At 47.4% G+C, this 19,871-nt stretch overlaps 1 protein-coding gene across 1 annotated transcript; it reads left to right on the plus strand.

Annotated features, from left to right (window-relative positions):
* Positions 1–405: 405 nt before the first annotated feature.
* Positions 406–11,600, plus strand: LOC129327075 (zinc finger protein 883-like). Its single transcript, XM_054975502.1, has 5 exons — positions 406–472; positions 3,857–3,942; positions 5,572–5,698; positions 6,886–6,978; positions 8,826–11,600. Exons 2-5 carry the CDS (start codon positions 3,880–3,882, stop codon positions 10,379–10,381), a joined length of 1,839 nt encoding a protein of 612 aa, XP_054831477.1. The 5' UTR covers positions 406–472; positions 3,857–3,879; the 3' UTR covers positions 10,382–11,600.
* Positions 11,601–19,871: the final 8,271 nt, after the last annotated feature.

Here is a 19,871-nt window from a genome sequence, read left to right on the forward strand (position 1 = left end):
GACTTCGGAGCCGGCTACCTGAAGCAGCTTCTGCCAGGATCAAACTGAGGTGGTGAGCAAAGCTTGGGCTGCAGTACTGCAGCTGACCACTCTGTGCCACGGGGCGGTAGAAGGAGATTATTAAGACTTTGAAAGGATGAAGCAAAATCTACTTGCGAGGAGGCGGAGGGATTTTCAGCCTGGTCTTCAGCCATCCCATCAAAACAGGCACTGTATCACCTGGCCTTCTGCTCCAGGGCATCACCATCATCATTTGCTTTGCGGGGCATTTGTCTGCCCTTTTCCTGAGATGCTCCATTTGCATGCTTCTGCTCAGCTACCTGAAGCGCCTGATCTGCTCTCTAAGGGTTAAAGAGAGGGAGAGAGAGCAGCAGTCCTAGAGAGGGACCTGGGGTGGAGGGAAGGGGGGCAGCCATTGCCTGGCCCTGTGCAAAAGAGGCCTCTTTTTCTCCACAGAGGCTGTGCCACTCTGGTGAGCTCAAGGTGGCCTGGCAGGGGAGGCGATGGGCGGTGGGGGACAACGCCTGAAGCAAAGCGGGGAGGCAGGAGCTGGGCGAGGCAGGGAGGAGGAAGAGGTGCCCCCCCCCCGATCCCGCCCTGCCCCTATGAATGACAGGATTGCCCATTGGAAATAATGGGAGAGGCTTGAATGCCCATTGGAAATAATGGGAACCTGGAATGCCCATTGACTTGCATGGGCTCCATTGAAACACATTAGAGCAAAAAAAAGAGGTGCAATGAAAACGTGGAATGGATTTTGAAGGAAAGTGTCTGGGCCCAGATAGACTGTTCTGGGACCGGATTGACAGGCCCCATGCTGGAATGACGGCCTGTGGGTGTGACAGAAGGGCTCTGGGACTGGATTGACAGGCCCCGGAGGGCAATGACTGCCCCTAGGTGTGACAGAAGGGCTGGAAGACCCCTAAAAAGAGCCGAAAGGGCGGGAAGGGGTTTTCTGAGGAAGCCTCGTTAGTGAGGCGGCGCCCCTTTCTCCTTGGCAAATGGGAGGCGTGTTCGACCTTCTCCACTGTGGTGATTTGCCCCGAGTTGAATACTTGGCCCTCCTTTTCCCTGCTTCCCCGTAGCATTAGGGGGCATTTGGGCACCTCCTCGCGTTTTCCAGGAGCTCCTTTCCAGTGTCTTTCAGGCCTATTTTAGCGGCCAAGTTGACTTTTGCAAGCCAGCCTGGGTGGCGGCCAGTTCGGATTCTCCTGGTCCTCCCAGACGCAGCCGGTTTTCCCTCCCCTGCCCTGGGAAGGTTTGTGTGGAGGGCCTTTTGGGGGGTTTTTGAGCAACAGTTGAGAATTGGTGTATTGTTACAACCCAGCCTCTACCAGGTTATACTGTTATGATATTCAATTGCTGATTTTACAGACCAATTAAAAAAGTCCCAGTTGCACATCTGTTTGGGGGGGCACCGTTGGGAGTCTGGGGCAGGGGAAAGCAGGGAAACCTGCCCTGTGGGAGCCCCATTGCCCCTGAACGGTATCTGCGTGGCAACAGCCATGGCGGAATCCCACACGTGGCGGAAGACATCTTAGAGGATTCCCCCATCCACATGTCTCCTTCATTCAGGGCAGAGACTTGAGGTGGTGGAGTGGACGGCGTAAATTTGGGCACTTTTCTCCTGGTTTTCCCATGCCTAGATTCAAGGCAGCTTCCACCGAGACCCATTTGCCCTCCGTTCTTACCTTTCTGCCACAGAAAACCCTCTTGGCCAGAACAAGAAGAGAGGGCAGAACATTTCCCCCTGCAGTGCTGGATTTCTTTGTGCAGGGAGATTCTCGTTCCTAGCTGCCATCTCCCACCTGCCGTCTCTTACCTAAGGAGTGGAAAGGGGGGATTTCCAAGGAAAAAAACTCTGCCTCAATATCAACGCTGTGTTCCTTTCCTCCTGGGAAATGGAAACAGATGTGTGGGAACAGATGTGTTAGACCTTTTCCATGCAGGCGATTTGCCCTCAGTTAGAGGGATTTGTGAAGCCGTCTATTTTTCCTGCTCCTCCCCAGCCTCATAGAGCATTTGGGCACCTTCCATAACCCCCCCTCTTTTCTCTGGTCTTTCCCAAACCTGCTTTGCTCCCCCTTCAGATTCCCCTGTTCCCAAACCAAAGCGCAGCCCTTTTTCATTCCCCTGGCCTGGGGAGGGAGGCGCAGTCTCGGTTTTGGTTTTGGAGTCAGCAGTTGCATGATCACAGCGTGTCTATCAGTTTGCAGAGCCGGTCTCCGCTGGAGTAGGCCAGCTAGGCTTAGGAAGGCAGAGCGGCAGGGCCTGGAGCTGGGAGCACAGGGCCTGCACGTAGGGATCCAGTTGATCCAGCAAGGCAGCCTTCTCAAGCCTCAGCCTCAATAGGCCGGGTGTCAGCCAGGCTCAACTGCGTGTGCTGGCAGGAGCTGGCGCTCGTAAGACCTTGCCGGGCTCTGGCTAGGAGAGGCATCACCACCCTCGCCCTCTGCTCTGGATTGACAGGGAGGTCGCATGCAGCCCGTCTAGCACTTTGCCTCTTTTGTGCCTCTCTGCAGCATGGGCCTTCTGCCACTGCTGTTCCTCCTTAGTGGCAAAGGGTCCTGTGAGCTGTGGGCCTGGTTACATCGCCTGTTTGGCAGCGGCCTAGAGGTTATTTGAGGGGGTGGGGTGGAAGGGCTCACTTGCAGGCTGTGTCAGGTAGCATCTGGGGCTGGTGGGCAGCTGCCTCTGCAGGGTCAGGGCCTCCTGGTTCCTTGATCTGGGCTCCTGGACACTCTTGAGTCAGAGTAAACAGGAGGGTCACGGCGACACCCATCATATTAAATCGGTGATCTTATAACCAACTAAAATTCATGTGTTTGGGAAGCGGGGGGGGGGGTCCATGCTGGGAATCTGGAGCAGGGGAAATGCAAGGGAACTTGCGGTGTGAAAGCCCCGTTGCTCCTGGACTGTACCTGCAGGGCAGCCGCAATGGGGGAGTCACTCTAGCCTGTTCCCATGTGGAAAATCGCTTAGACTCTTCTGCCCATAAACTCTCTTTCTGTTTTCATTCCAAGTAAGTCCCCTGTAGTTTGAGGGCTGTTTTTCTGCTCTACTGGGAATGTGTGAAGGGGTGTTTTCTCTCCAAGCCTCTATGGATTAGGAACCACAGCTGCAGAATCACGTGGGGCTCAGCAGGGACACAGGGAGTCTCAGACCTGGTCCACATATCCAAGAGGAAGGATTGGCAGAGACCTGAGCCTATGGAGAGGATGGCACTCATTTAGGCACTTTGCTCCCGTTTTCCCCATGCAATTCAGAGGAGTTTAACCTGAAACTGTGGATAGAGGGACATGGTTGAAATCTGTTGAAATCTCCCTGCCACAGCAGAGCATCATGGCCGGGACAGGCAGAGAAGAGAGAACTTTTTCACTGAAGGGCTAGCTTTCTCTGTGCAGGGAGATTCTCATTTCTAGCTGGCATCTCACATCTGTCACATCAAGTCAGGCAGTCTTCCCATCACCTCATGGCTCTGCCGCCTCATTCCCAGCACATTTGTCTCGGTGTGTGGGGTGGGCTGGAGGGTCTTGGCTTCCCTCTGCCAGGAGGCTTCAGGCAGGCTTAGGGACTCATAGCCCTGGAGTAGATTTGAAGAGATCCGGAGGAGGCCTGGCAAGAAGGAGAGGGGGGTGAGTGAATAAGGAAGGGGGAAATCTCCCCCTCCCATAGACTGGGTGGCCGAGGGGGGAGAGAGGTGGGTCCAAAGACCCTGCAGGCCTCCTAGATCAAAGGCCACATGCAAGATATCGTGAACTGTGCCCAGGAGCAAATCCAGAGAGGGAAGGGACTGGCACAGAAAAGGTGTGTATTAAAAAATGTTTCCCACCCTCTTTCTTTTTCTCTCTCCAAGTCTGCAGCGAAAAGACAGCATTGATGCCTCTGTCACCATCTCCTGTGTGTGATGAGAGGAAAAGAGCCACAATGCAGCCAGCTCAGGTACAGGGCAGCCGGAGGGGTGGTGGGTCACTGGGGAGCTTTGCAGGGGATGGCAGGGCTGTTTCCTTCTCCACTCAGAGCACTGGGTCGCTTGTCCTTGGCTGGCACTGCCAGATGTCGAGGCTGCCCCCTGGGGAGGAGGGAAAATGCTCACCCCCTGCCTAGGAGAAGCCCAAGGAGGGACTATGAAATGAGACGGGGCCATGGATTTCCCAGGAAAAGGGATTTGTTCCTTTAACGTATAGACCTCTCTCCCCTCTTCCCCACAAGGCCACTAGCTGCTTGTGACTGAGGACAGACCCCTGGCCCCAAAATGCCCCCAGGAAGGGCTGGGAGGGTGAGCCCCATGTCCCTGTGAAGAAGGATCTGACTTGCCCCCAATTTAGGGATCTGCACTTAACTCAGCTTTCGGATAGTTAAAGCCTCATCCGCTGCGCTCAGCTGCAGAATCCCCCACGAGGTCTGTTGAAGGCAAAGTCTCTGGAGGAGACTCATCTGTGGCTGCACGATCTTTGGCCAGCAGAACAAAGGGAGAACTTCTTGGGTTGGTTGTTGTGGGTTTTCCGGGCTGTATTGCCGTGGTCTTGGCATTGTAGTTCCTGACGTTTTGCCAGCAGCTGTGGCTGGCATCTTCAGAGGTGTAGCACCAAAAGACAGAGATCAGAGTGACACTGAGAGATCTCTGTCTTTTGGTGCTACACCTCTGAAGATGCCAGCCACAGCTGCTGGTGAAACGTCAGGAACTACAATGCCAAGACCACGGCAATACAGCCCGGAAAACCCACAACAACCATTGTTCTCTGGCCATGAAAGCCTTCGACAATACAACTTCTTGGGTTAATGATCTTTTTTATGAGGCAAGGACTTAATCAAGGACTGGTGCAAATTAACCCTACAAGTACTGAAAAAGTGCATACGATAAAAATCCGATCTAGTCCTAACATCTCTCAAACTTAGCAAAATACATAAACGTTTCAATTCTCTAAAATTAAGGCAAATCAGGTTGTCGGCTAATTGCCATAATGCTGTGTAAGGTAAGAAGCTCAGCTCACCCAACAGAAGGCCTGCCCTGACGGAAAGCTGCTAGCAGGAAGCCTGGTTAGACCTCTGCACACTTTTTATCGCAATGGTGGCAGAAACAGAAAGAAATAAAACCTTTCTAACTTGAAAAGAGGTGATTATCCATGGCATAAAAACATGGATCCTCCAAAAGATTATGCAAATGAGTAGCAGATGGACTAGAGTAAGTCTTAATAAAGTCATAAGGCCATATTGATATTTGTTATAAGGCCATATTGGCAACTAATCAGTGAAAATTCTACTATCTCTTCTGCCCCACCAACAAATTGCCAAACAGAGGCGGCCATGAACTTTGGGGACTTTTCCTGACCAGCAGTTGAACTTTACAAAGGTTTTGAAACTACTTGAGATTACAAAGATTAACATGCATACATCTCACGAAAATCGTGATTTTCGATATCCCGACAGGCTCCTCCCCTCTCTTTGTGCTGCCCTTCCAACGTTCATTCACTGTCTGTGTCTTTGGCATCCACGCACACACACAAACACACCCCGCGAGTGACCAGGTTTCCAGTGGTGTAAAGAAATGCTTCTTTGTCCTTTTTCCAGGTTCCAGTGTCCTTTGAAGCGGTGGCTGTGCGTTTCACCCGGGGGGAATGGACCCTGCTGCACCCATCCCAGAGAGCTCTCTACAAGGAAGTCATGCTGGAGAATTTTTGGAACGTGGCCTCCCTGGGTGAGGATCCCTTTTCTCCTTTTCCATACTGTATTCCTGCTCCTCCTCAAACCTAAGATTATTGTCAACTTGTATTAGGCTGCAGTGGAGGCAGGTATTGCCACCTGCTCTGTGCCTTATTCCCACTGAGTGAAGGAGGGCATTCCCTCCTGCTCTGCGCCTGATCCCGGCCTGGGCTTTCTACCACGGCAGGCTCTCTGGAAGCATGAGCTCCCTCGCCTGGGCTTCTTGCTGCAGTAGTGCCCTCTGGAGGCGCACCAGGATAAGAGGTAAGTCGACTGGAATATGGCTTGCCTTTTATATAATTGTATCCTGAGTACATTGCAGGACCACTCTCTGCCTGAGATTTTAAAACCTGCATGTGGACCAAAGCCACCAACCTCTCTGCGTCTGGATTGCTCTTAATTACTCCACAGAAAGATGGAAGGCGAGGTTTTGCCCACTCCGGGTCTCCCTCCGTCACAGCCTTCTCTTTCAGGGAGACAGGGCAGCTCTTGATCAAGGGCTGACAAGTGATGCCAGTGGCCCAGTTCCCTAACCTGGCTAGTCTTTGTCCCCCTTTGAAAAGAGGGAGAATTCTCAGCCAAATTAGCTGTCCAACAGAAAATAAAAATGGGCTCAGAGTAATGTGTCCTTGTTCCAAATTGTGTTAAAAACAAGGATCGAGCAGAGTTGAATCAGAGCAGTCTCTATGGCCCCAATTTCGGGCGCTCTGCCTGTCCCGTTCTGGCCCCTCTCTTTTGTAAGCAGAAGTCAGTGAATGTTCTCCTCCTATCCCATCCATGTTTAGACTGTTCAGACAGGAGGGTTTGCGAAAGCAGTTCCAGCACAGCCAGTGTGGCTCTTGAGTTGGCCTGAAATATTAGGCTGATATCTGTTCTCAAGAATGCAGGCCAAGTTCATCAAGCTGCAGAAGTCTGTCACTGTCCAGAAAAGAAATGTCTTAAGACCTAGAGAGGCTCAGAAAGGATGGCTGCCACATTTCAATCTCCACTTGGCAGGGAGCAGGCACAGAATCCCAGGGCCAAGCGGTTGATTCTTGATCCGTTCCTGCACTCCATCCCACCCTTTCCCTTGTCTCTTCTGTATCTCTGGAGGGACAGATTCAACCAGGCTTGGAATTTCTGGATTTATGTGATGCATCCTGAAGAGCTACAATTTTGTGGTCTTTCCCCTCTGATGCAAAGGACCTCCGGTTGCCAAACCTGACCTCGTCTCCTGGCTGGAAGAGGAGGAAGAGCTGTTTCTCCTGACCTCTGATGAAGAGGAGGGATTATCAGGTAGCTGCTTAGATCTGTTGTGTCACTGAGTTGCCACTTCTGTCCAAGGGGTGGTGGATTTCTGGGGCCTTGTTTATCCTCAGAGTTTGAACTGTTCCTCAAAAGAGCTTGCACGAGTTGTGAATGCTGAAATGGTGCCTGTGTTTCTGGAACATATATCCCCTGCCAAGTTGAGCTAAGTCTGGTCTACTCTGAGAGGCAGAGGCTTTCAATTCCCCATCCCTATTTCTCCTAAGATTCCTTGAACTGGCTGTGCCAGGCCAAGATGCTGGGACGTTATGCCTGCAAAGCAAAGTGTGAGCTTTACTGCAGAGACGTGGCCCAAAGCAACTGCAGGCAGCTCTCATCTGAACGCGGGTTCTCTCTTTCCCTGACCACGTCAGATCAGGGCAGTGCTGTGTTTCTGGTCAACGTAAAATTGAGCATCTTGCAGCGGAAATCCTGGTTTCCCCCACGTCTTTCAAACCCTAGCCAGGATTCGTGTCCTCCAAGTCACACCTGATTTCATGTTCTCTGAGGCAGCCGGTCAAAAGAATTGGGCTTAATAGCAATAACCGTGTGCTTATATACCTTCCTTCTGAACAATTAGTGCTACTCTCTAGAGCAATGAACAAAGCCAGCGTTATTATTACCTCTGCAATACAGCTTGGGAGCGGGGACTGAGAGGAGCAGCTTGTCCAAGGTCACCTACGGGGTTCATGGCATTAGTGGGAGTCGAACTAGCAGAGTGCTGATTCACAACCCTGCTACTTAACCACTATGCTACAGTAGATTAGTCTTGACTGAGCGGGGTGGGGGGTGGGGGTCCCAGGCAGCTGTCCCAGTGTTAATGGGGGAGGGAACAGGGAGAGGGCGATGGTGCGTCATGTTGGAGGGGCTGCTGGACTGGCCAAGAGCCACCTTGCATGAAGCCCCAACTCCCGGTGAACTGCTGCTATTTGTGGAGGGCATGAATGCTGATCCCTTCAGAGGTGATACTCAATTAACAATTACTGCCCTTTCTGCTTCTGAATCTCCCGGAGCTGAGTTGATGAATTTATATGTGGACATGCCAGTTCCCTGAAGGATTGCTAAATGTATCAGTGCTTAATTGATTACTCCTCAGTCTTGGTCTGGGGGTTTCGTCGCGGAAGGAGGATATCAGAATGTGCTAAAAGGGGTGACTCAAGGAGACCTGTCTTACCAAGGCTCCACCCAGCGCTGGGAAGATAGTAAATCGACTCATGCCAAGTCACTCTGCTTTTGCATTTGGCATTCCATTCATGCCTGAATTTCCTGGGCGAGACTCAGCAATGCTGCTGAGTTTTCTAATGTTTTCAAGTATATTCATTGTCTCTTGAGTTACTTGCCAAAGGTGTGCACACATTGCCCACAGACCTAGATGCCAGGTGGCTTCTTATGATATGGACTAAAGCTTTCCAGATACTCCTGGAGAACTTGAGCTAGGTACTTTCAGCAGACGAGAGCTGGAGTGGGGGCTTAGTTCTATACAATGTATGACTGTTCTTGCCCTTTTTGTCCCCACAAGCTCCCCCAAACCACTCTTCCCCGTAAATTTACCAAGCTAGGAAAAGAGAAACTTAAAACCACTTGATCGCTTTGAGACAAAGGTATCCATTGTATATTCGCTCTAGGGCTCTGTTCCTACAAATGGCTATTCTGCTAACTGACTCAGCTTGGAGTTTAGAATTGAGAAAGTGAGGGGGAGAACTGGCTGAGGGTTGTGAGAACTTTACCCTTAACATTTACAGAGTGCAAATGCAGCCATTACAATGCCAAGCAGGACTCTCTTCATCAGATCCTTGTAGAAAGTGTCATATCCTCACATGAGGTTTCTCTTTTTTCAGAAGGAGGCATATGGGAATCATCAAATGAAAGGAAACAACATCCAGTGCTGGAGGAAGAGGATCCGTACGCAGTTGAGAAAGAGGCGGTCAAATATAGTGGTGCCCTGAGGAAGGAGGAGGGAGAACGTCCATACAAACGGAGGAATAAAGCTGGTCTCTTACTGAGGAGTAACTCTCTGCTGCAAGAAGGATATGAAGGACAGAATAGGGATGCGCGTCCTGCAAAAGGCAGAAAGTTTCCTAAAAACTCAGATATTAATATTCAAGGGAAAACCTGTAACAGAAAACAAATGTCTAAGTCTCTAAAGTGTGAGATGATGTTTGGGCAGAAAAATAGGCTAATGTGCCATCAAAGAATTCACCCTGGGGAGAAGCCGCATAAATACATGGAGAGTGGAAAAAACGTTAGATTGAGACATAACCTTACTTTCCATGAGAGAATTCACACCGGAGTGAAACCATATAAATGCCTGGAGTGCGGAGAGAGCTTCAGTTACAGTAGCATCCTTACTGTCCATCAAAGAATTCATACAGGGGAAAAACGGTATACATGCCTGGAGTGTGGAAAAAGCTTCAGTCGCAATGGAACCCTTACTGTCCATCAGAAAACTCACACAGGGGAGAAACCATATAAATGCCTGGAGTGCGGAAAGAGCTTCAGTTACAGTAGCATCCTTACTGTCCATCAAAGAATTCATACAGGGGAAAAACCGTATAAATGCCTGGAGTGTGGGAAAAGCTTCAGCTACAGTGGAAACCTTACTCTCCACCGGAAAAGTCACACAGGGGAGAAACCATATAAATGCCTGGAGTGTGGAAAAAGCTTCAAAAACAGTGGTAGCCTTATTCTCCATCACAGAATTCACACAGGGGAGAAACCGTATAAATGCCTGGAGTGTGGAAAAAGCTTCAGTTGCTGTGGAAACCTTACTGTCCATCACAGAATTCACACAGGGGAGAAACCATATAAATGCCTGGAATGTGGAAAAAGCTTCAAGGAACGTGGGAAACTTACTGTCCATCAAAAAATTCACACAGGGGAAAAACCACATGGATGCTTAGAATGTGGAAAAAGTTTTAAGAGAAATAGTCACCTTATTATCCATCAAAGACTTCACACAGGGGAGAAACCATATAAATGCCTGGAGTGTGGAAAAAGCTTCACGGAGAGTGGAAGCTTGAAATCCCACCAAAGAATTCACACAGGGGAAAAAAAATATAAATGCCAGGAGTGTGGAAACAGCTTCAGGCAGAGTTCACACCTTACATCTCATCAAAAGATTCACACTGGTGAGAAAAAATATAACTGCCTGGAGTGTGGAAAAAGCTTTAGACTGAGAAGTAACCTTACTTCCCATGAAAGAATTCACACAGACGAGAAACCATATAAATGCCAGGAGTGTGGGAAAAGCTTTAAATTGAGACAAACCCTTGCTGTGCATGTAAGAATTCACACAGGTGAGAAACCATATAAATGCCTGGAGTGTGGAAGAAGCTTTGGTCGGAGAGACGTCCTTGCTTCCCATCAAAGAATTCACTTAAGGCAGAAACCATAGAAATGCTTCGAGTGTGGATTGGGCTTTAAATTGGCTTGCAAAATTACAAGGTACTGCAATTAAACAGTATATTAATACGGTCCATGTTTTAGAAGAATTACATACAACTTTTCAGAGATTAGAATCCAAACCTTGTCAGTATTCCAGGCACAACTTGAATACACTGGCACAGATCTGCTATACCTCTAGTTTCAATGGTTAACTCTCAGTGGATATTCTGTGGAGGAGAGAAACCATGTCTGTCACACACTGTAACTCCTGGATTGCGCAGTGAGCATCTTTTAGGCCTTAGCTTCATGGGCAACACCCACTAGGCTTCAGCAGCAACTCCGTTCTCCCTGTAGGATGCAAATCAATTCATCCCAGTTTCAGTAGCAAGCAGGAACCCTCAGAACCCCTGAGAGACATATATGCAACAGTAGATATAGTATGATGATAGCCGAGAAAGAACATTACGTTTAATTAATACATAGTTTTGATATGCATGATTATTAGTTTCATTCTCTGTACCAGACGCAAGAAAGCCCCTTTGTTTCTATTCCTCTAGCCTTACATTTCTGCCCGAGCCAGCTGTAAAACTGAAAGTGCATTCTAGAGACATAAGATCCACTTTTAATTATCCATTCTGCCTTTCTGCCTAGTCTCTGCAAAGTCTCAAGAGATTAGATACGTTCAAATCCTGAGAACAGAGTATTAGCTTGGGCTGAAACTGTCTTCAGTGTCTCCTTGGGAAAGACGAATAGCCAAGCTTGTGTTACATATCGGGGTACTTGCTCATGCTGATGGTAACAAATCAAGACCTTTGGTTCAAGAATGTTAGGGGGATCACCTTCTCCTTGGAACTATATCACGATATTGGACAGATTATCAATGGTCTCTTGTATGAACAGACAAACTACCAGCCCTGGGAATGGCACACAGCTGTAAGATAGTTACTTTATTGATACCACAGAGAAGGAATGTTTGTTCTTTGATATAATAGACAATTGCTAAAAGTGTTGATTGAGAAGATGGACAACCCTCTAATTGTAATGAACCAATTGACCAATGCCAGGTCATATGTATATGCAACCGGCTTGACCAGTTATTTGTTGAATATCATTTCTGCTAATGAACCCGAGTTGATAAAAGTTCATGTAATGCCTTTGGAAACCAGAAGAGCCACTAGGCTCTACCTATTCTCTTCTGTTTATTCAAATAAACCAGTTCGTTTACCCTCCTCACAAGACTCTTAATGGCTGATTCTTTTCTGGCTTGGAAGCAGTTCAGGACATGTGTTTGCGTGTAACACCCCAAAGGGAACCAAGCAGAAATAGGCCTTCAAGAACTTAGGAGCCTGAACAATGCACTCAAAATGGGTACATACATGTGCTGGCCTAGACAGTTGCCACCTTCCAGTGGGGTCTGGAGTTCTCCGCAAATTACACTTGAGGTCCAGATAATAGAGACCAGTTCCCCTAGAGAAAATGGTCATAGATCCAGAGGAGTTAGCTGTGTTAGTCTGTAGTAGCAAAATAGTAAAGAGTCCAGTAGCACCTTTAAAACTAACTAACCTTACTGTAGCATAAGCTTTCGAGAACCCTATTATAACGGCTATCTTCACGGAGTAAGAAAAGAACCTCGGAAAAGAAGGAAGATGGCGTGCAATCCCAGTCGGACATGGGTATCCCCACAAAATGGTGTCTCTGAATCCTGAACTGAGAGGATGTGTGATGTTTTAATGTTCTTACGTTTGCCACCTTGGTGACTAACCAGGGGGATTGGCAGCATGAACACATTTTAAATAAAATAAATCATTCTGAAGAAGGAATGAACTTTATAATCTGTCCTCAAATTTTAGGAGAATTGTTTTTCTTAATGCAGTGGTCAGAATTATAAAACTGGGAGAAGTGATCTTGCATGTATAGAAAAATGGCCTTGACCACAATGTGCCTGGTCCTGATTGGAGGTGTCTTTAGGCTATGTGGGAATGTCTGAAAGGATTTTGGCCACCTCTCTTGTTAGTCAGATGCAGTCTATTGAAGTTGATGAGGAGGTGAGCAGCCAATCCCAGCAAGGAAAGCGTGTTAGGGATACAGCCAGGAAAACAAGAGGACCAGTTGCTTTCCCTTGTTTGATTTGATTTATTCAGTTTCTAGCCACCCTCCCCACAAGCAGGCTCAGGATGGGTTACATCATCATAACTACATACAAATAGAACATCTTACTACATAATTTCCTTAACGGGTTTCAGATGACTCACTCCAATTCCCAGAGTGCAGGTGCGTCCCTAATGGGGATAAGGGGGAGTCTCCTGGCTGCACTCTATGCCAGGTCCGACCCGGCGCCAATGAGGCCGGAACAGCCACTTGTGGCACTAGGCGCAGGAGGCTTCCTGGTTCTGCTCCACCCCCACCCTGGTCAGCGGCTGCACCCAGAGCCGAAGAAGGATGCCGTCTCAGTGGCTCTGGGTAGACGTGCTGCAGCATTCTCCCACGTGGAGGGAGCCGCCAGCTCAAGGGACTGAAGGTGCGTCGAAAAAAGCGCCCCAAGGCAGCCCTTGACCTCAGAGAAGGCGGGCATGGGAGAAGCCACCGCCACCACTGTGTCCTAATGGCCAGCTGGCCAAGCAGGCATGCAGGTGCCCGACTCACTCTGCTGCCTCTGGGGGATTTGGTGGGGGGGAGCATGGAGAGTCTACTCCATGGACTCTCTGTCAGCTAGAAACCAGTTGTAACAAGGAGCTCTCCAGACACCACCTTGAAGTTGGGAAGTAGGGTTGCCAGCTGCAAGTGTGCAAATTCTGGGGGACCTGGGGGGGGGGTGGAGACTGGAGAGGGTGGCCATGGAGTCCACTCTACAAAGCAGCCCTCTGCTCCAGGGGGAGGGATCTCTTGTCAGCTGGAGACCAGTTGTAACTTCAGATCTCCATCCACCACCTTGAAGTTGGGATGTAAGGTGGCCAGCTCCAGGTGGGGAAATTCTGGGCTCTAGAAAGGGGAGAGCAGGCAGGGAGGGATTCCCTCCTCCATCACTGGTCCTGGCCGGTGAATGAAAGGGATGGACATTGCCACCTTCTCCACACCTGATCTCAGCAATGTGAAGGGGTGGTTGGCTTTGCTACCTGCTGCACGCCAGATACAGGGCAGGTAAAGGGGAGGGCAAGCATTGCCACCTGCTCCACTCCTGATCCCTGCTGGGTGGAAATGGGCATTGCCTTCTGCTCTGTACCTGATTACAGCTGGGTGAAATGGAGGCAGGCATTGCCACCTGCTCTGCTCCTAATATCAGCTGGATTAAGGTGGGGGTGGGCATTGCCACCTGCTATGCTCCTGTTCCTGGCTTGGGTTTCCCACCACGGCATATTTTCTGGAGCGATATGGTGAGTTGCCTGGGCTTTCCTCTACAGCAGTGCCCTCTGGTGGTGCACCAGGGTATAAAGCGAGTCGTCTGAAACATGCTTACTCAATTATACAGTAAGGTGCTTATTGTTGAAGAAGATCAACTGCAAAGTTAAAATTTTCAAATGTTGACTATAAAATGCTGAGTATATGTAATGCGATGGAGAGAAGAAATAGTCTGTAGTCATGTTATGCTTTTTAAAATCTAACTGTTGCTTGTTTTGTTTATACTATTTTATGCACTGTTTATTCTCTTGTTTATAGTTCTTATGTTAATTTGTGCATGGTTTATTATTACTGTTCACTGACTATTTTTCTTTTAAATAAAAAAAATGTGAAGAGAGGTCAAAGATGGGGTGTACTGGCTGGGGCCAACATGTGTAAAAGAAACTTTGAATTACTACTTTTAAATCTGGCAATAATGAACAAATAGTTTTTACATATTTTAAGAATATATTCAAGAATAAATAATATGTATGGTGCTTCAAGTTATAAGACAATTAGTCAAAAATGTGCACCCTTATTAAGTGGGACAGCTAGCTGTAGTTGGAAGGTGATTTAAAAACCTATAAAGTTGGGAAACTGAATTGATTGGGAGCTTCATTCTAGAAGGGGTGCCTTCCTTGTGACCTTTTAATCTTTGGGTCAGATATTTTGATGGACTCATGTCATTGCTGTCCTTTAATTTTCTATGTAGCGTTAATGGACGACATTATTTTCTTTTGAGTTAGACGCTTATAATTATGTTGAAATGAAAAGATAACGGACCAAACAGATTGCTGAGGAGTACCTCTTGCTAGGAATTAGATGATATGATACAGGAAAGAAAATAGACACATAGGGTTTCTTAGGTGCACACTTACATCTCCCCAAGTGTTTGCCACTGGACAAGGAGACATTGGTCACATGTTAAAACTGTTTTGTCATACCATATGCACATTTTGCCAATTTTGTCCATAGTAACTACTGTAGTAACTACTATAGTAACTACTATAGTTTACCAGTCTCCAGCCTCAGTTGCAATCTCTCTGCTAGCATTTTGCACAAACACGCCCTGTTCATGACAGAACCTTCCTTCTCATGAACCCACCAAATATAACATGAAAACATTTTTGCACAGTGACTTTAATCCTGTACTTAAACGTCATACTTGTTCTGCTTTCTCTCTCTTTTCCACATACACGCCAGGGGCTGTCATTCCACTCTGGTGGTAGTCATCCCAGGCTCAGAGCAGGTATCGCACAATCTCCTGCATTTTCATGGCATCTTTTCTGTACTTCAATGTCTTTCAGTAGAGTCTTTGGCATTCCTAGCTCCCATTATATCCAACTAGCAACAAAACCCATTGTGGGGAAAAAATACAATGGGCTCTAGGAAGGTGAGAGCAGGCAGGCGGGCATTGCTGCCTGTTCCACTCTTGATCCCCGTCTGGGGAAGAGGGGGCATTGCTGCCTGCTCCGCTCCTGATCTCGGCCGAGTGAAGTGGGGAGAAATTGCCACCTGCTCTGCTCCTCTTCTAGTACCTGGAAAAAGAAAAAACTGTTATTGGAATAATAAGCAAGAAAAATTGTAATTGCTGTATAGCCATTGACCTTCTTACCTGGAGTGGGTCCCGGAGTCTCTCTGTGTGAGGCTCATGCCAGAGGATGTTTTGCTCTTGATGTATCACGGTCATTAGAAGCTATTGCTGTATAAATTTGAGCACAAGTATGTATGAATTTGTCTTGTTATTGGATTATTGTATTTGTGCTTCATTAAAAGAGAGTGTTGCTCTTTAATTATTGACTGTGTGTAATTGAGTAATTCCCGGACGGTTTTCCGCTCTTTGGTTTGTAGTTCTGCTCCTGATCCCAGCTGGGTGAAGGAGGGGGATGGGCATTGCCACTTGCTCCCCTCCTGATCCTGGCCTGGGCTTTCCTCTGTGGCAGTGCCCTCTGGAGGTGCACCAGGGTAGGAAGTGAGTTGTCAGAAACACACTTTGCCTTTTATACAATAGGATATTATAACACACCGGTTCAGGATGGTGCTTTAATAAAGGCAACAAGAAAGGCAACAAGTTTATGAACTATCCCATTGTGTATACTGGAGACTCCAAAAATGTTTAGGCTGTGGGCACATTTGGAGCTCTGATATGGTGTGGTGAACGCAGCAACAAAATGGCTGCCATAGGAGGCAAAATAGGGTTCTCAGGAGCCTGCCAGTGGTGGGCAAATTTGCAGGCATTTAGTCTCTCATCTGTCGATTGCCCAGCAATCGGTGAGAGGGGGCAAGCTCCCAAAGCTTGCCCCCCACTGGTAGGCACCTCAGGAGCATGAGCACGCTCCCTACTGGCACGGTGTTGTCAGGCCACCCCCCAGGCACATTTCCATGCTTATTTTAGGGCTGATTTAGGCTCCAAACCAGCTGAATTGCCTCTGCACAGAGCACAGGAGCGGTTGTGCAGCTGGCACGATGACATCACTTGCGTGATGTCACCACACAGCCAGCATGGTGATGTCACTTATGGAAGTGACATCATCACATCAATGCCAGAGTGTTGACTGGTTTGAACTAGAAAGGCAGCAGGTAAACACCAGATCCCAAACCTCCTGGCAAAAGAATAGAGGTACATGGCAACGCTAAGGCAGAGCCAGCTACAAAATGGCTGCTCCAGCTTACCTTCAGTCACACAGTGAAGATCTGTGCTGTGGAAGCAGCTTCTGCCAAAGTCATGTTTTAAAAAATTTGCACAGCTGATCAAATCTCCAGTAGTCAATCAGAAGCCATGCTTGGCAAAAGCCACACCTGGCCATGCACAGTTTCTAAAAACACTTGGCGGGCACCAGGAAAAGTGTGGGCAGGCTCAGTGGTGACCACATTGGAGACCTCTGGTGTATATTACGATTGCTTCATGCCTTATCCTGCTTCCACTGCCCTTTTCACTAGGACTCACAAGTGTAAGTTAATACAATCAACAGCCAGGCCATTCAGCAAACAATACAGTAACGGTATGAATTGGTAGAAATTTGAGAACAAGCATAGATCTCTCTCTCTCTCTCTCTCTCTCCCTCTCCACATACACACACACATAAACATATGCATACACACACACACCATGGAAATTCCCAATAGGAGGACATTTCTATACCAACAGATAATGCCCAGTAGTATAGTCTACATCCCTAGTCCTTTTACTGAGACATCTGTCAGAGCCATTTCTTACAGCCTGTAGCCTGAGTGAAAAAGCCTGCCTGAAAAATTCAGTTTTGCATAGTTCACAGAAAGCCAGGAGAGTGGAAACTTTCCTGATGGCCATTCCTAAAGGTGGGGGCCACTACAGAGAAGGCATGTGTACAGGCAGCTGTTACTTTTGCCCATTTGGAGGGTGGTGTCTGCAGAAGGCCCTGTTCAGATGAGCAAAGCTGCCGTGGCAGAGCAAAGGGGGAGGCGGCCCTGCAGGTACGATGGACCGAGGCCATGAAGGGCCTTGTATGTGGTAGCCCAAACCTTGAAACGAACTGACAGTTCACTTTTCTTCTTGCAGACTTGAGGTGTATTAAAGAATTATTAGACAATGCAATGACCTTTTGGTACAGAAGTTCCTATTGGTGCACTCTGTGGTGGTAAAGATATGGAAATGATAAACTAATATGTGACCATTTGCTCCTGTTTAATCGTATGCCAGCACCTGGTATGGCTAATCCCACTAAAGATCCTCTTAAAAGTTCCAGAACTGCAAGCTGTATGAGATTTCTAACATATGCACGAGAATCTAGTGTGAGACTGAAATCTAGTGTGCAAATATATGGGGCAATCCAAGGTAAATCGGAGCAGCACGGATTCTGTAACCAATGCTTTGGGGGTGGTAATAAAGTACCATTTCAGAGCATGGTGGGCTAGCCATCAATTGGGGTGAACGTGTTGGATGACTGGAAGAGAACTTCCCCCCTTGTGATCTCATTCCAGTTGGTTGCTGTGTCTACTGCCCACCACTGAGTGTAAACAAAGGCAGCAGACCAAAGGAACTGTTTAGGCTCAGGTAGGTTGGCAAAAAGCAAGATTCAAGACCCGAAAGACCAACAAGATTTCCAGGGTATGTCCTTTCAGAATCAAAGTTCCTGTTATTGGAAGTAAATAGTAATGGCGATATCTAAGCCCTTATATCCAAGTCTACTATCTAGTCTCGAGATCAGTTGTAATTCTCAGAGATATCCCTTGGCAGTTTTCAAACTACCATCAAATATCAAGCACAGAAAGAGCAAGCACACCTCTAGTATATTTAATATATTTTTAAAGATTTTATTGCATAGTATTTAGTGCTCTGGTAAGGTGGTAATTCTCTAAATAAATAACTGATGGGTCAGAGGGGAATTATCCCAGTCAGAAGGTGGAAGGGGGTATGGCAAAGAAAGGAAACAAGGTGAAAAGGTACAGTGCAAAATGTAATCTGCTTGATTAGAGCAGGGAAGACATGTTTCGTTGCAAAAATTGGAAATGTTTATTAGAACACGGAGCAAGCAAAATTTTAGGGTAAAATGGACACAAAAAGGGGAGAGTACAAAACAGTTTGAGACCTTAGAAAACATCTGGAAATACGACTACAATTTCTCTCTCCTCTCTGAGCTAAAGGAAAACTGTAAGAGGCCTGCAAAACCTCCTGGGTTGTCTCAAGTCATAGGTACTTATGATCCCACACACCAGAGAAACAAGAAAGAATTAAGAACTTTTTACATGCTGTTTGGAAAGTAATGTCAGTCTAAGATTGGGTATACAATTTATAGGCTAACAAAGATATTTATAGCATAGTCCTAAACACAGCTGCCGCCTTCTAAGATCCACTGACTTCCACTCGGGATTGCATAACTTAATTAGCTTCTCCCACGAATTATCACTTTATAGGATTGCATCAGCAAGGCTTAATTATGCAAAACACTTGCCGGTCCAAAGAAATTCTGACTACAGAAGAACGGGGAAAAGAAACATCTCATTACAGTGTTTCAGCTCAATGGACATTCTACAAGACCCAAGGAAAACAGACAAATACCACTGTTTTAATAAGAACTGGCAATCTTTGATTATTTGCTAAAAACACTGAGATCATGTATACTTTTTTTTTTTTTACAATCTGATGGCACATGGAGTCTGAATTTTTTTATGACGAAAGCAAGAAAGCTCCAACGCCTTCTCTTCTGTTTTGCGTTTAAGCAGATTGAGTCCGACGGCTCTAATCAACTACGTATGGAGCCTTATTCTGGGGCCATATTGATAAATGGAGATAATCCACTCCTTTCCCTCGCTTCAAAATGAATCCTGCAAACCCAAAAAGTTATTTCCTCAAACCCTCTCTCTCTGGCTTGTCGTCTTTCTCATAACTTGCACCATTTCTTATTCTTCCCCTTTACTTCACAGTCTCTTCCCATTTGTTTCTGGGGCTGCATTATCTACAAAACCACCCCTTTTAACCAAACCCTTTCTTCTTCAACTTGTACTTCACGTTCTTCCCTTCTCTGACAGTCTTTTCCTTCATGAGTTATGACACCAGATTCTCCAACGCTGAGCTGCTGTAGCATAGTAGTTAAGTGGCTGGGCTCTGAGCCAGCATTCTGCTGGTTCAACTATCACTACTGCCATGAACTCTGCAGATGGCCTTGGGTAAGCTACTCTTCTCAGACCCAGCTATATTGAGGGGATAACAACACCACTGGCTTTGTGTGGCACTAATCTGTCCAGAAGAGCACAAGGTTGTTATTACTACTACAACAACTACTACTATTCAGGTTTCTTTTTCTCTCTCGCCCAGGGCTTTTTTTCTGGGAAAAGAGGTGGTGGAACTCAGTGGGTTGCCCTCGGAGAAAATGGTCACATGGCTGGTGGCCCCACCCCAATCTCCAGACAGAGGGGAGTTTAGATTGCCCTCCGTGCCACTCGGTGGTGCAGAGGGCAATCCAAACTCCCCTCTGTCTCGCAATCGGGGGCAGGGCCTCCAGCCATGTGACCATTTTCAAGAGGTTCCGGAACTCCATTCCACCGCATTCCTGCTGGAAAAAAGCCCTGCTCTCGCCATTCCTTAGTTCCAGATGACTTGGAATAACTGTGCCATGTAATTGTATTCTCTGTTTTGCTTTCAAAAC

Source organism: Eublepharis macularius, chromosome 4, assembly GCF_028583425.1.
Source record: "Eublepharis macularius isolate TG4126 chromosome 4, MPM_Emac_v1.0, whole genome shotgun sequence".
Classification (NCBI taxonomy): domain Eukaryota; kingdom Metazoa; phylum Chordata; class Lepidosauria; order Squamata; family Eublepharidae; genus Eublepharis; species Eublepharis macularius.

What these genes read in the sequence shown, in the direction of transcription:
- LOC129327075 (XM_054975502.1), top strand. Translation starts at nt 3,880, where the DNA reads ATGCCTCTGTCACCATCTCCTGTGTGTGATGAGAGGAAAAGAGCCACA. An exon ending in TTGGAACGTGGCCTCCCTGG is followed by an intron (nt 5,699 to 6,885) that starts GTGAGGATCCCT and finishes TCTGATGCAAAG; the next exon opens with GACCTCCGGTTGCCAAACCT. An exon ending in TGAAGAGGAGGGATTATCAG is followed by an intron (nt 6,979 to 8,825) that starts GTAGCTGCTTAG and finishes CTCTTTTTTCAG; the next exon opens with AAGGAGGCATATGGGAATCA.